The sequence below is a fragment of the Martes martes genome (genome assembly GCF_963455335.1).
Source record: "Martes martes genome assembly, chromosome: 14".
NCBI lineage: Eukaryota > Metazoa > Chordata > Mammalia > Carnivora > Mustelidae > Martes > Martes martes.
This window is the reverse complement of record NC_137902.1, coordinates 77,747,574-77,761,461: the sequence shown is the minus strand read 5'-3', so window position 1 is coordinate 77,761,461 and position 13,888 is coordinate 77,747,574. Positions and strand designations below refer to the sequence as shown.

General features: G+C 48.0%; 1 protein-coding gene across 1 annotated transcript in view; it reads left to right on the top strand.

Annotated features, from left to right (window-relative positions):
- Positions 1-8,064, top strand: part of MTR (5-methyltetrahydrofolate-homocysteine methyltransferase) — a 96,446-nt gene extending 88,382 nt beyond the window's left edge. The window contains exons 30-33 of the mRNA XM_080823745.1: positions 1,520-1,720; positions 2,527-2,719; positions 3,810-3,922; positions 4,359-8,064. Coding sequence (XP_080679871.1) covers positions 1,520-1,720; positions 2,527-2,719; positions 3,810-3,922; positions 4,359-4,445 — 594 coding nt within the window. The 3' untranslated portion in view covers positions 4,446-8,064. The remainder of the gene's footprint in view (positions 1-1,519; positions 1,721-2,526; positions 2,720-3,809; positions 3,923-4,358) is intronic.
- Positions 8,065-13,888: the final 5,824 nt, after the last annotated feature.

The following is a 13,888-nucleotide window of genomic DNA, read 5'->3' as shown; positions in this document are numbered from 1 at the left end:
TCACTAGTCAGCTGGTGACTTTGCTCCTACAGGTGTAACTCGGGTCACAAACCTTTGCCCTGGCCAGGTTTTTACGTCCAGCGCCAGTCGTGACCAGGCAGGCTGTGGCAGGCCGTGTGAGGGCAGTTAATGGAAGGACTTCTCCATGTGCATATGTTACACATTCAGATAACTCACTGAGCTTTCTCCCAGTGTTCCGGAAGATTCTGGCTGCAGCCACTTACTGCCTTGAGAAGCTTCTGTCTCAGTGACTGTAGTGACTGTCTCTTCAGTGCTGTGGTGCTCTGTGACCTGTCTCTCCTTTTGGTGCCAGGAAGCTCTGTCTCCCTCTGGCTTCTGTTAGTGAAGAATGGTTGATGGACAGAGTACAGCTGGAAAGCCGCTCCTCCCCACGTAGCGGTTTCTGTGCTCTGTGACATTTCTGGGGCCGTGATCAAACGCCTTCTGGCCGCGTAACCATTTCTGCTCAGTTGGTTTGGCTGTGCTTGTTTCCAGAACCGGCAAGCAAATGATCGCTCTAAAGCCTCTGGTGTGCCACTCATGGATTAATCGATCAGTCTTACGTGCCATATAGTAGTCAAGAGCATGGGTTGTGGTATCAGACCCCTGACCTACCACCGGCAAGCTCTGTCTGTCTCTGGTTTCCTGTCTGAAATGGGCCTGATGGTATCACTTCCTTACTTCACATGGTGGTTGGCAGCATGAAATTAGCGAATTCACGTGCAGCATCAAGAATAGTGCCTGACGTACAATAAGCACTTAGTGCATACTATTTACTGGCTGTTCATCTTCCCATAAGCACTTAGCACTAAGTACATACTAGTTACTGGCTGTTCATCTTCCCAGCAGGTATTTCTTGGTTGTGAAATATGTATATGACCTTATCTGCCCGCTTGGTGGCAGGGGGCAGTCCGTCACCATTTGGGCATGAGAAACAGGCAAGGATGGGCACCCGGCCTGGAGGAGAGGCTCCCGAAGCTAGGCTGCTGAATTCTGGGTCTCCCAAGCCACCACCGTGGCTGGTGGCACGGGGTCCTGGGCTGCTGATTGGACGTCTGCTGAACTGCATCTGCAGATGCGAACTAGAGGCTTATGCATTTAGCAGATCCCTTTTGGATGTAACTTTCAGATTTAATGTTGATCTTGAATTGAAAACACCTTCGGGGAAGATTTATTTTAGATGAGTGCTTAGGGTTCCGGTTGCTAGCACAGTGCCTGGAGACATGCGGTAAACGTGGGAAGGAGCAAACTCGGGGGTTTCTTGACTGACATGTCATGTCACGTCACGTCATGTCATGTATTTTTTTAGAATCTTACCTCTCTTGTTGATTCAACAAATATTTATTGAATACTTCCTACATATCAGGCCCTCTTCTAAGTGCTGGGGATATAACAGCAAACAAAACAGACCTCCCTGTGGGAAGCTTAGATCTGTCTGCTGAGACTAGATTTGCTGTCTATTGCACGTTGCTCCCACGTCCGCGCTGACGGTCCGTCCGTCTGTCTGTTGGGTTTGAAGGCCGAGAAGGACTCTGCCAGCACGGACGCGTACCACTGCCTCTCGGACTTCATCGCTCCACTGCATTCCGGTGTCCGCGACTACCTGGGCCTGTTTGCCGTCGCCTGCTTCGGCGTGGAGGAGCTGAGCAGGGCCTATGAGCAGGAGTGTGACGACTACAGCAGCATCATGGTCAAGGCTCTGGGAGACCGACTGGCAGAGGTAGAGCAGTGGCACTGGGCACGGGATGGGGAGTGCTACGGGGCCAGGTGCTGGGCAGCCCTTGGCATCCATGCCTTGCTGTTTCGTTTTTACCGAGTCAGATGAGGCTGGCGTTAGCACCCCACGCAATTTTATTTTATTTTAATTTTTTTATTATTATTTTTAAAATTTATTTTATTTTTCAGTGTTCCGAGATTCATTGTTTATCCACCACACCCAGTCACATGCAACTTTAAATCCGCTTTTCTCGAATTGCTCTCACACATCATGTTTTGGGCAAAGGGACACCTCCAGCAGTGCCACAGTTCCTAGCTGTCCTTAGAACCATGGTAGAACTATAGTTGTGATGTCTCCCTTTGCTTGTTGTGACGTCCTCGTGAGGTGCCTGAGAAATGCAGGACAGATTTCTATGCCAGGGCTCCTCGTTCTCCTGCTGTGATGCGCTGTAGATTCTTCATCTTTCTGTGCGGTGCGTGGCCAGGGTCCCCTCTCCCTTTTCCCAAGGCTGGCACGGGAGCTCCTGGAAGCTGGAATGGTCCCTGTGTCTCCTCCTGGCCACTGTCAGGGAAATGTTTGAGTTCAGGGCCCTCGAATCCCCCAGGGCCTTGAAGAGGAGACGTCAGAGCCCGGGCAGAGAGCCGCTAAGGGAGCGACAGGCCAGCTGGGAATCCTATCCCACCCCTCTCGCCCGGTTCCTCCCTCTTGCAGTGCAGGCGAGGGGGGCGCCCTGGTGGGCTTTGAGGGCAGGTAGGCCGGGGGGCCGGGATCTCCTGCCTCACCCGTGCACGCCTCGTTCCCTGCTGTAGGCCTTCGCGGAGGAGCTGCACGAGCGGGTCCGCAGGGAGCTGTGGGCCTACTGCCGCTGCGAGCAGCTGGACGTGGCCGACCTGCGGCGGCTGCGCTACGAGGGCATCCGGCCGGCCCCCGGCTACCCCAGCCAGCCTGACCACAGCGAGAAGCTCACCATGTGGAAGCTGGCCGACGTGGAGCGGTGCACGGGTGCGTGCGGGGACTGGGGGGCGCCCTCCCGCTCTGTGCGGGTCACGGGTGTGCTCCTGTCACAGCAGCACACATGGGGCCATGTGTGTCAACATGTGGAAAGGCTCACAATAAAATCCCACCCTTTCTCACATCTGGGTGCTGATCGCACTATTGTACGTCCACATTATGGAATAGTCATCCCACGCCCCCACTTCTAGATTGATCGACTTCCATTATTTTCTCTTAACCTGTAACAGATGAGAATTCAGCTTATCATCCTGCCTGCCCATCTCCCGTGGTGATTCCCCGCTACAGGGCTTGTCACTGCTTCTCACCTCTCCATTAGTGACCTTTGTAGCCTTCAGTAGTTCGTGTCACTTCCTCCTCCCATCGCTCACAGACGATGTGTCTGGACACGGCTCCTGCTCCTCAGCTCTTCCCTCTCCTGGCTTTTACCCTTTATTGACACAGTTAACAGTGTCTGTGAGTGAATCAGAAGCCGTCAGTGTCGATGAGGTGAAGGGGACTTGGTTCTGGTGAGGGACTGAGGCATTTGGGTAACACCGGCAGGAATGGCGTGGACTCCCGGAACCATAAGATATCGATTCGAGTCCTTCCCTGCTATAAGCTTCCCGGTGCTCTCTGGCAGTGTTTAAGTTTCATGCTGCTCTGTTCCTTGTCCATAAGATGAGTGGCTTAGATGGGACAGCCTGGGACTCCCTCTGAGTACTGCTGTGGGCTGGTTCTCAGAGCCTGACTGTTGGTCATCCCAAGGGGCAGGAGCCTGGGGTCCACATGTGCCTTCCTCCCAGGGCTGGCGCTCCTTCTCTGAGAGCCCCAGGCTTAGGAGCAAGAGGAGGCCTCTGTCTCTGATAGTGGAGGACTGGCGGTGGGAGGGGTACAGACAGTCTTTTCCAGGCCTGTCCCCTTGAGTTAGAGGAGACTGGCCTGAATTTCATGCTGTGTCATGTGTCCACCTCGAAGGCGTGAGCTCACTTTCCTTCACCTGTTCCTTCTTCAACAAGGGTTAATTGGGTGCCGCCAACCGCCAGGCCCTGTGCTAGGCACTGGAGAAATCAGCATTTTCCCCCCCTGTTGCTTTCTCCAGGCATTAGGTTAACGGAATCCCTAGCGATGGCACCTGCTTCAGCAGTATCCGGCCTTTACTTCTCTAATTTGAAGTCCAAATACTTTTCAGTGGGGAAAATTTCCAAGGATCAGGTAAGTTAGCTGTTTCATTGTGTATGGCTTCCCTAGATGCCTGTCTTGTCTTAAATGGAACCAAAGAACCTATTTTATTTTACATGTGAATGAGAATAAAAAGGAAGGGAAAGCGTGACAAAATTTACCCACAGTTAATGTCTTCATTTGGTATCAGCTCGTTACCCCGACCCTCGCCCTCCCATCTACGCACTTACGCCCCCAACGCTCACGCGCTCCAGCCTGCATCTCAGCACCAGACTTACTGTGTGTTGTCTCATGCCCAGGGAATAAGGCGATTGGTGACTAGACAAATATCCATCTCCATCTAGCTTAGTAGATTGCTATTAAGACAAGACATGGAAGGCATTTCACATTTCCTAGCAAATCCTGTGTCAGCTTCACTTCAGAAAGTCTTACCATTTGGGTTCGATGTGCTGCTTTTAATCTTTTGCAGATTGAGGATTACGCTCTGCGGAAGAACATGTCTGTGGCTGAGGTTGAGAAATGGCTGGGACCCATTTTGGGATACGACACAGAGTAACTTTTTTTTTTTAAATCCTTTTCTCTGCTTGAGGATCCTCAAGGAAGCATAGTGTAGAGTGCCTTTAAAATGAACGGCAGCAGCAGACCAGCCCGGCTGCCCCTCGGCGACATTCGTTCTGCTTCAGGCTTTGGAAGCCCGTGTGGTGGATGGAACCTCCCTGTGTCCTTGGAAAGCAAGTGGCTCCTTTCTAGGGGACCTTGAATGGAGAGCAGCATGCACAGCTCTGGGGGTTTTCCTGGTCCCTCTGGACGGGACAGACTGGAGATAGAGATCTTTTGCATTTCAAAGCAAGTCAGCTTGCTTTTTTCATTTTTACTTTGCTTCTAGGAGGCCACTTAGTTTCTTTTTTTTTTTTTTTCTTTCTCTTGCTGTCTTAGAAAAAGGCCCGAGACTTAGCTGAATAGAAAAATGTATGGAAAAAATGTGACCCCTGGCAAAATCACACTGTGTGCAGTGGGGCATTTTAATCTGAATGGTTGCAATAGTAGACTCTGACAGGGAAGAAGGTGTAAGTTTGTTCTCCCTCTGGAAGACCTCATTTTCATTTTCTGAAGTCCGATTACATGGGTACAGAAGTCCCTTTGGCAGAAGGCCCGCTCTCACCATTGACTGCTCAGAAATGCTCAGGCTGTTCGCCCTAGTGTGGCCACAGTGGTGTTCTCGTAGGATTTCATGTTCCCTGCCCTGACGGGGGAGAAGGAGGTGGGGCGAGGTGGCTGCTCAGTGTGGTTAGCGTCTTGTGGCTGTTTTCTGGAATTGAGCAGGCCTTCCTCTGAGCTGGGGTGTCCCGTACAAAGTTGGATGGATGAGCAGCGTGATTCCACTCAATCCCCCCATTTCTGCACCAACCCAGCTGTGGGTTCCCGCAGTGTAGGAACAGCACAGTTAAGTGTTCTTGGTTGTTTCGGGGGAAACGGCCAAGAACATGGACTTTGAAGGCAGACCTACCTGGATTCACATTTCATCTTTGCCACTGCCTGTGCGATGCAGGCAGTTGCCTCCGCTCTCCAGCACTGTCTTCTCATCTGTTAAAGCAGGGACAGCGATTCCAGTTCCCCTGTCAGGGGCCTGAGGGGCGGGTAGATGAGGTGATGCGTGTAGGGCACGTAGCAGGGGCTCTGACTCACGGTGGCTCCTGCGGGGCTCAGTGGGTAGCGCTTCCAAGCACATGGTTAGTCTTCCTGGCAAGGGAATAGACAAACAGAGGCGAGATGATACCAGGAGATGCGGTTGATAACGACCGGACTCACTGCCCTTGGTGCCCTTTCCTGGGATTAGACCCCTGTTTACACTGTGACTGGGACACGGCAGCTGCCTGTGTGTCCTGTGAACCGGTAGTACTCACGTTTGGTGTGACAGCCCTCTCCCTCGGCTCTCGTAGCTGGCCTTGCTTCCCAGAGCAAGTGTATGTTCAAGTGCGTTGGAGGCAAAGGGAGAACGTCTTAGGATAAGGAGAAGCCTCCGCATCTGTGTTGTATCCACATGGACTTAGAGTGTAACGGGCCTTCAGCCGTCGGTTGCCCTTGAAGCGAACACAGCTGTGTGCTTCTGTGGGTACCGTTAGTCTGTGCCTGACTGAGAGCGGGACTCAGCTTCCCGAGACACTTAGTTGGAAGACTTACCTTCTGGTCCATAACAGGTATGTTATTCTTGGTACCTTCCTCCGTGAGAAAGAGTGATCTCCTCCGAATATTGGAATGTATTTCGTTGGAATTAGAGTTGCTTAGAGTCTCCTGATGGCACTGAGTATTTACCATCTCTTCCCTCAGCTGGTGATGTGACAGAATGGCTTCCTTGAATGTATCATTCATCTGATCCCACGAGGGATGCCTTTTTTTTTTCCTCCAAAGACAAAAACGGTTTTTGCAAGTTTGAGCGCCTGCATATTCATGAAAGAATGTAAAATGCAAATTGAAAACCTCTCCCCTATACATGTCACACCCTAGGAAGGCAGGTAGGTGGCTGTGCTGAATGCGGGGTCCCTTCTGTGTCAGAGCCTGTCCACGCAGAACCTCTTCTGGTCATCACCGTCGATGGCTGTCCCGTGAACCCACTTGCTGTCACCATTTTCACTGAAGATGCCACATTACTTTTCCCTCTAAAGAGGTGCTTGTTCGGGATCTTCCTCTCTCTGCTGCTTGCTGTGCTGTCCGCACTGAGGAGCCTGGTTTGTGGGGTGGTGGGGAGATTGGGTGTAGGACAACCCATTTCTCTTTGGAGATGTTCTCCTCTGTCCTCCTGGCACTCACAGCCAAATTCATGTAGGAACAGTCCACCTTCTTTTTGTTTCTCTTCGGCACACCCTCAACAGATACTGAGTATCTGCTGCTCCCTTTCTCTCCTGAACCCAGTGAAGTTGGGTTTTTACCTGCCTCTTCGGGCATCAGTGACCCCTCAGAGGTTAGACCCAGTGGCCTTCCCAGTGACTGTCATCTGCTTGGGCTTGGACAATATTGACCCACTAGTTCAAAACTCACCTTTCCCTACTTTCCCCTTGGCATCACTCTCTGGTTATCCTTCTGTGTTTTGGTCATTTCTCAGCCATTTTCATACTTTTTTCCTTCCTCTGCCCATTTAAATCCTGGTGTGCTCAAGGGCCTGTCATTGGTGACCTCCTTAGCACATGTAGTCTTACTGGGCGATCTCATGGAGTCAGTATTCCCATCTGAGCTCCGTCCTGAAGAGCACAGCATATATGCAACAGCCCCGGACAGACGGACATCTCAGACCCCATGTGTCTCGTCTCATTCCTCTGCAGTTATAAAATTCATTCGTGAAGAATGGTGCCACCACTCCAGGACCGAACCTCACAGCCTGTATCACCTTTGGCTTGGACTGTTACAGGGATCTGGAAAGTGAGCATGGAAAACACACACTTAGCCTACTTTAGTCGGGACAGCAGTTGAGACACTTTGGGAAGGCAATGCTTAGATGAAGGCCTGACTTGGGACTTGAAGAATAAAGATAAAGCAAGGTAGGAACAAAAGAAGAGCTGTCTGTGTTCATGAACAGGGATATGAAGGGCTGTAAAGGTATCCGGTCTCCCCAAATTGATCTGTAGGTTCAGTGCCATTTCCAACAGAAATTATAGTAGAGGCTGTGTTCAGGGTGACAAGCAGGTAGTTAAGTTTATACAGAAAAGCAAAGGATTAAGAATAGCTGAGTGCTTCCAAATATGAAGATGAGGTTACGAGTCAGTAGTTTTGTTGTGTGTGGTGCAGAGGTGAGCATTCCGAGCAGGGCTGTGAAGTGGGGAGCCGCAGGTAACCCATGTGTGTGTTGGCCATTATGACATGGTGGCGGTGGCTTGGCACATCCGGGAGGACAGGCAGGGTGACCACGCAGGGTGCTGCGACATGGCTTATCTGAAGGAAAAGGGTGAGATCTGGTTTCTGCCGCACGAGTTATCCAACCGTCAATTCCAAATATATTAAGGCCTTAAATATAAAAATATATACGTTTCAATGTTTGCATGGACAAGCCTTAGGGCAGGAAAGAATCCCTCGAGACATAGAGCACAACCACAAAAAGAAAAGATGGTTACATCAACTGTTTGTTTTTTTTTTTTAAAGACCGATGCTAAGCTAATAAACAATTGAAAGGAGCGAAAAGACAAGCCATGACTTGAGATGTTTGTATTATACTTAAACTGACAAAGGGTTAGTAAGCAGAACAGATAGAGGGTTCCTATTTAAGAAAAAAAGAAGCTGGGCAGAATTAGACCAGAAAAGGCATTTCCCAGAAGAGGAAATACACATGGCTTACAAAAACATGTTGCAGGGCATTGGAGATCAGAAATACGAATGAAGACAACAACGAGATCTCATTTTACACCCATGAGGTTTGTGGAAGTTCAGGAGCCTGACGATATGGGGTGCCGAAACAGCTGCGGCCAATGACCAGGCACCTGTGCTTCAGAAAACTACGCCCCCCCCGCCCCCCCCCCAGTGGAACTCCTGCAGTGCCTTAGGATCTGGCATCCAGCTCAGACTCCCCCTTGGGGATCTAACAGATTTGTACACCTGCCCCTGGAGGTGTGGGCGAGAACGTTCATGGTAACACCTTCATAAGAGTCAAGAACCGAAAAACCCAAAATGTCCATCTGTCTCTAGGGAGATGGATACGTAAGTGAGGTATATTCACGCTGAGGGGTGTTATTCAGTAGAGGAAATGAATGAACCGCAGCTGTACAGGACGATATGAGTGAATCTCAGGAAATAAGCAACCAAAGCAGATTCCAGACGACCACGTGCTATGATGCTATTTTTATGGAACCCCCAAACAAGCAAAACCAAAGAATATACTTTCTAACCATATGTAAACAGTAAAACTGTGTTGTGTTTATAAAAAAAAAAGTAAAAATAATAAACCAAAATTTAGCAGCAGAATTAACCCTGAGGGGGGAAGCGGAGCGGATTGCGGAGGGATACGCGGGTGGATGCAAGTTATTAGTAATACTCAGTTCTTGGGTTGAATGATAGGTTTATGTATGCCTTGTAACAGAGTTTTTTATGTGTTAAATGTTGTATTTAATGCATGTATTAAGTATATTTTAAATAAAGACAGAATAATAAGTGAAAATCTGAGTTGGTGACTTTGTATATAATGTTGTATAGTGTCAAGTAGATGTTTTTTGGAAAGGAAGGCCGTGTTGACCAGAGTGAACAGTGCAGAGGTGGGGGCAAAGGGGTGCTATGGGCGGGGGCTGCGGTGCCCCAGGCTGAGGGCCAGCGCAGTTCCCGCCTGTCGGGCTTTGGTGAATGAGTGCACGCAGTACTGCTTGCTATGGCACAGGATGTAGGAGGGGAGAAGAGATGACTTTGGGACAGGTTTGACGAGACTGAATACGGGCAGTCAGAAAAGTGACTTTGGAATTTTGGAAGACTGGCCTTAGGATCGGGAGGTCAGATGGAGGTCAGGTCACAAGGGTGGACAGGACAGCTTGTGGAGAGTGTGAGGAGGAGGGAGCCCAAGACAGAGCTGGATTCTAGGAATGGGGTGGGGGGGGGCAGCTCTCTGGGAGAGTACACATCCGGAGGTCCAGGAGAGGGGGCGTTGCTGCGGCATCGTCGGGGGATGTGGGGACCATTGGCGGACTGTGGTGGGTTGAAGGTTGAATGGGTGGTGAAGAAATTGTCTTAAAGAACATTGGGTATTGAGTTTGATTAGTCTGTTACAGATTTTGGATACTAAACCTTTATCAGATATGTTATTTGCAAATATCTTCTCCCATTCCGAAGATTGCCTTTTGTTGATGTTTCCTTGGCTCTGTGGAAGCTTTTTATTTTGCTGTAGTCCCAAAAGTTTGTTTTTGCTTTTATTTCCCTTACCTCAGGAGATATAATCCTTAGTAAGAAGTTGCAATGACAGATGTCAAAGAGGTTACTGCCTGTGTTCTTCTCTAGGATTTTGATGGATTCCTGTCTCACATTTAGGTCTTTCACCCATTTTTAATTTATCTTTGTGTGTGGTGTGAGAAAGTCATCCAGTTTCATTCTTTTGCATGTTGCTCTCCAGTTTTCCCAACACCATTTGTTGAAACTCAACACTCAAAAAACAAATAATCCTATCAAGAAATGGGAAGAAGATATGAGTAGATGTTTTTCCAAAGAAAACATCCAGATGACCAACAGACACATGAAAAGATGTTCAACATCACTCATCCTTAGGGAAATGTAAATCAAAACCAGTGAGATACCACCTCACACCTGTCACAATGGCTAAAATTAACACAGGAATCAGCAGATGTTGGTGAGGTTGCAGAGAAAGGGAACGCTTTTACACAGTTGGTGGGAATGTAAGCTGGTGCAGCCACTCTGGAAAACAGTATGGAGGTTCCTCAGAAAGTTAAAAGTAGAACTGCCCTACAACCCAGCAATTACACTACTGGGTATTTACCCAAAGGTTACAAAAATACTGATTTGAAGGGGCACCTGTACACCAATGTTTGTAGCAGCATTGTTAACAAGAGCCAAACTACGGAAAGAATCCAGATGTCTATTGACAGGTGAGTGAAGAAAATGTTGCATGTGTGTATACATGCGTGCGTGCACGCGCACACACACACACACACAGGAATATTACTCAGCCATCAAAAAGAATGAAATCTTAACCATTTGCAATGATGTGGATAGAGCTAGAGTGTCGTACACTAAGCAAAATAAGTCAAAGAAAGATGAATACCATATGATTTCACTCGTGTGGAATTTAAGAAGACACAGGTGAACATGGAGGGGGGAGAGGCAAACCAAGAAACAGACTTTATTATGGAGAACAAACTGAAGGTTGCTGGAGAAAAGATGGGTGGGGGGATGGGTTAAACGGGTGATGGATATTAAGGAGGGCACTTGCAATGATCACTGGGTATTATATTTAAGTGGTGAATTACTACGTTCTGCTCCTGAAATTAATACTGCACTATATGTTAACTAGAATCTAAATAAAAAAATTGAAACAAACAAAACATTGGAGTAGTAGGTAGAATGGAGAGAGTATTTTAAGATTGAAAAGGACTTTTATGCCAGGAAGAAATATAAGTTAAGAGGGTTACGGATAGTGCAAAAGTAAAACAAAACAAAACCAAATATGTTTTCATGTAAGTCCAGAGAGACTGGACTTCCATCTACCAGTCCCCCGCATTTTATTTATTTATTTGTCAGAGACAGAGAGAGAGCGAGCAAGCGAGAGTCCCCTGCATTTTAAACCTGAGAGTTGTCCCTACCCTCCCTCTTTCTGGAATGTCATGTCCAGTTGGTGGCCATACTGTGACTGTTTTACCCACTAAATACCTCTTCACTTCCTGTCTTCTACCCTTCTACCCAGGCTTAGAGTCTCATTTCTTCTCTGGACTCAGTCCCCGGGGGTGGGTTTCCTGGCTGCTGCAGCTGTAACCAGAGAGCTCTCTGAACCTTCACGCTCACCCCTACCCTGCTGTCCAGACCAGTAATGCCCGGCTTGCGGGTGGGTTTCCTGGCTGCTGCAGCTGTAACCAGAGAGCTCTCTGAACCTTCACGCTCGCCCCTACCCTGCTGTCCAGACCAGTAATGCCCGGCTTGCCTAGGATTTGTCCAAAGTGCTTACACACTTGCAAAGCTTTCCACCTTCTCCCTCTGCAGGCCCTGAAGGAGGTTTCTGCTCACCTGGTCTCCGCCCCCTGATGTAACCGGGCCCCCAGCTCCACCCAGGCTTCAGGAAACCTTTCCAACCCTCCAGTCCCCGGAAAGCTACGTGATCCCTCTTCCTGCCAGGCGTTAGAACCATGCAGGTCTCCCACTGCTGTCATGGTGGAAGAATAAGCTATTTCCCCATCAGACTGATTCTTCAGGACAGGTTTGAAACCTTGTTCATCTTTGTATTGACATGTTTAAAATAAGAACTCGGCTCCTGATACGTGCTCAGTAAAGGTTGGCTTGAGTTGATGAGCAGATTCTCTTGGGGACAGTGGTTTGTAGGGAGAACATTCTGTGAAGCTCCACGAGGGCGGGGCACAGTCTCGCTGATGGGACTCAGAACCCCCAGAACCTAGGTCGGTACCTGCCATGTAGTTCACTGCATAAAGTATTTTCTAAGTGAGTGGGGACAGAGCCATGATGATTTTTTCTTGCTCAGAAGACTGGGACTTGAATAAGCCCTAGCACCCTGAACACCCATCTTCAGGATTTCATATTGGAAGGAACAGCCCCGTCCCTATTCTCTATACTGCCCCGTGAAGACAGCATACTGACAGCCCTGCAGAAAAGCCTCACTTCATAGCTTCCTTGCTACAGATTAGCTGGATGGATGGTGAGATTACAGGACACAGAGTATTTTTTTAAAGATTTTATTTATTTATGAGAGTGCACGAGTTGGAGGGGGGGCAGAGGGAGAAGCAGGCCCCCCACTGAGCAGGAGCCCAATGTGGGACTTGATCCCAGGACTCTGGGATCATGATCTGAGCCAAAGGCAGGCGCTTAACCGACTGAGCCATCCACGTGTCCCGAGGACACAGAGAGTATGTTAATTCCATATGTGTGTGTGAAAACACACTAGTATATGCAGTGAAAATGTCTGGAAGGGTACACAGGAAATTCTTAAGCGGTTACTGCTGGACAATGGGACTGGGGGCCCAGGGGCGACGGACTTGTGGTGGGGACATGGCTCGTTCTGCACTGCTTCAGAGTTCTACAACAATCTATTGCTGTACTTTAAAAAAAGATTAGCTTGGCAACAAACTCCTTGAAATAGATGCTATTTTGAATAATCTGAGTGAAAAGTTAGGATTTAAATCAATTAAGCCCCAAACTTGGTCCCATTTCTCAACACGTGAAATATCTAATTTCACTTACGTTCTCTCTTCTTCGAACGTGATTTTCAAGGCTATTTTTTGCCTCGTCCTTTGCTTTTAAGTATTATTACAGCCTTTTGGAGAGACAAAACAAGTGATTTCGGTAATTGTTGCCTAGAAAAGGATTGAGTTAAATGATTTTTGAGAACCTTAAGATTAGATATCGTGTGAAATGGAAGAAACAAAAACCAGACAGACTGAGGAATGATGTTTATCACGGTCTCTGCCTTTCATAATGGGACCCGTACGGCAGCCTGAGTGTATGAAGCTCATGGCCTCTGAGAAAGGAGCTTTGAGCTTTTTACAATCCTGTTTGTTCTTTTACCCAGACAGAAACTCAGAGGAGAGGAAAGTGACATTTCCTCCCAAATTATCTGATGGATTTCAGTGCTTACCTGTGTTCAGTCATGCAGCATTGTTTATCCTATTATAGGAAAGAAGATCCATTTATTTTGTGCATGTCTTCAGTAAAAACATGTGAAATCCAGCCGTCCTGGTGGATAGTGCTAAATGTCACTAATTAAAAATACTCTTACCTGATGTGATAGATTGTTTTTTAATTCTGTTAAAATGAGCACATCAAGAAAATGTGAAGAATTTCAGTGAAAAGTATCTGAGTGTCACAAGTGGCTTGGTTATTTTTTAAATACTGCAACTCTTTTGAGAAAAGGCAGCAGTCAACTCAGCCATTTTTCAGAGGCTTGTCTTATAGAAAGCCTCCTGTTCAGCTGTCTGCTTGCTCCTTAAATTGCTCTGGGCAGGTTATAATGTACCTGCTTTAAAACTGTTTAGAAAGTTGAAGTACAGAAAAGCCTAGTGAGAGCTTGGTCATTAGCAGAGCCAGTGTTGAACCCTGGATTGCAGAATCCTGTTTCCCTCCAGTGTGCCTTCAAATTAATTAAATTTTGAATAAAGCTAGGCATCATATACCAGTGAGTGAATATATTCCTCGCCACCCCCCCCAACTGGTGAGTTATAATAAAAGGAAGGAGATTGATAAAGTTAATAAGTGTTTGAGCACATCTCATCTTGACATAGGGATGAGTTTGGGTACAGTTATCTTTTATAATTAGAAAAATGGGGGCACCTGGGTGGCTCAGTTGATTAAACATCTGCC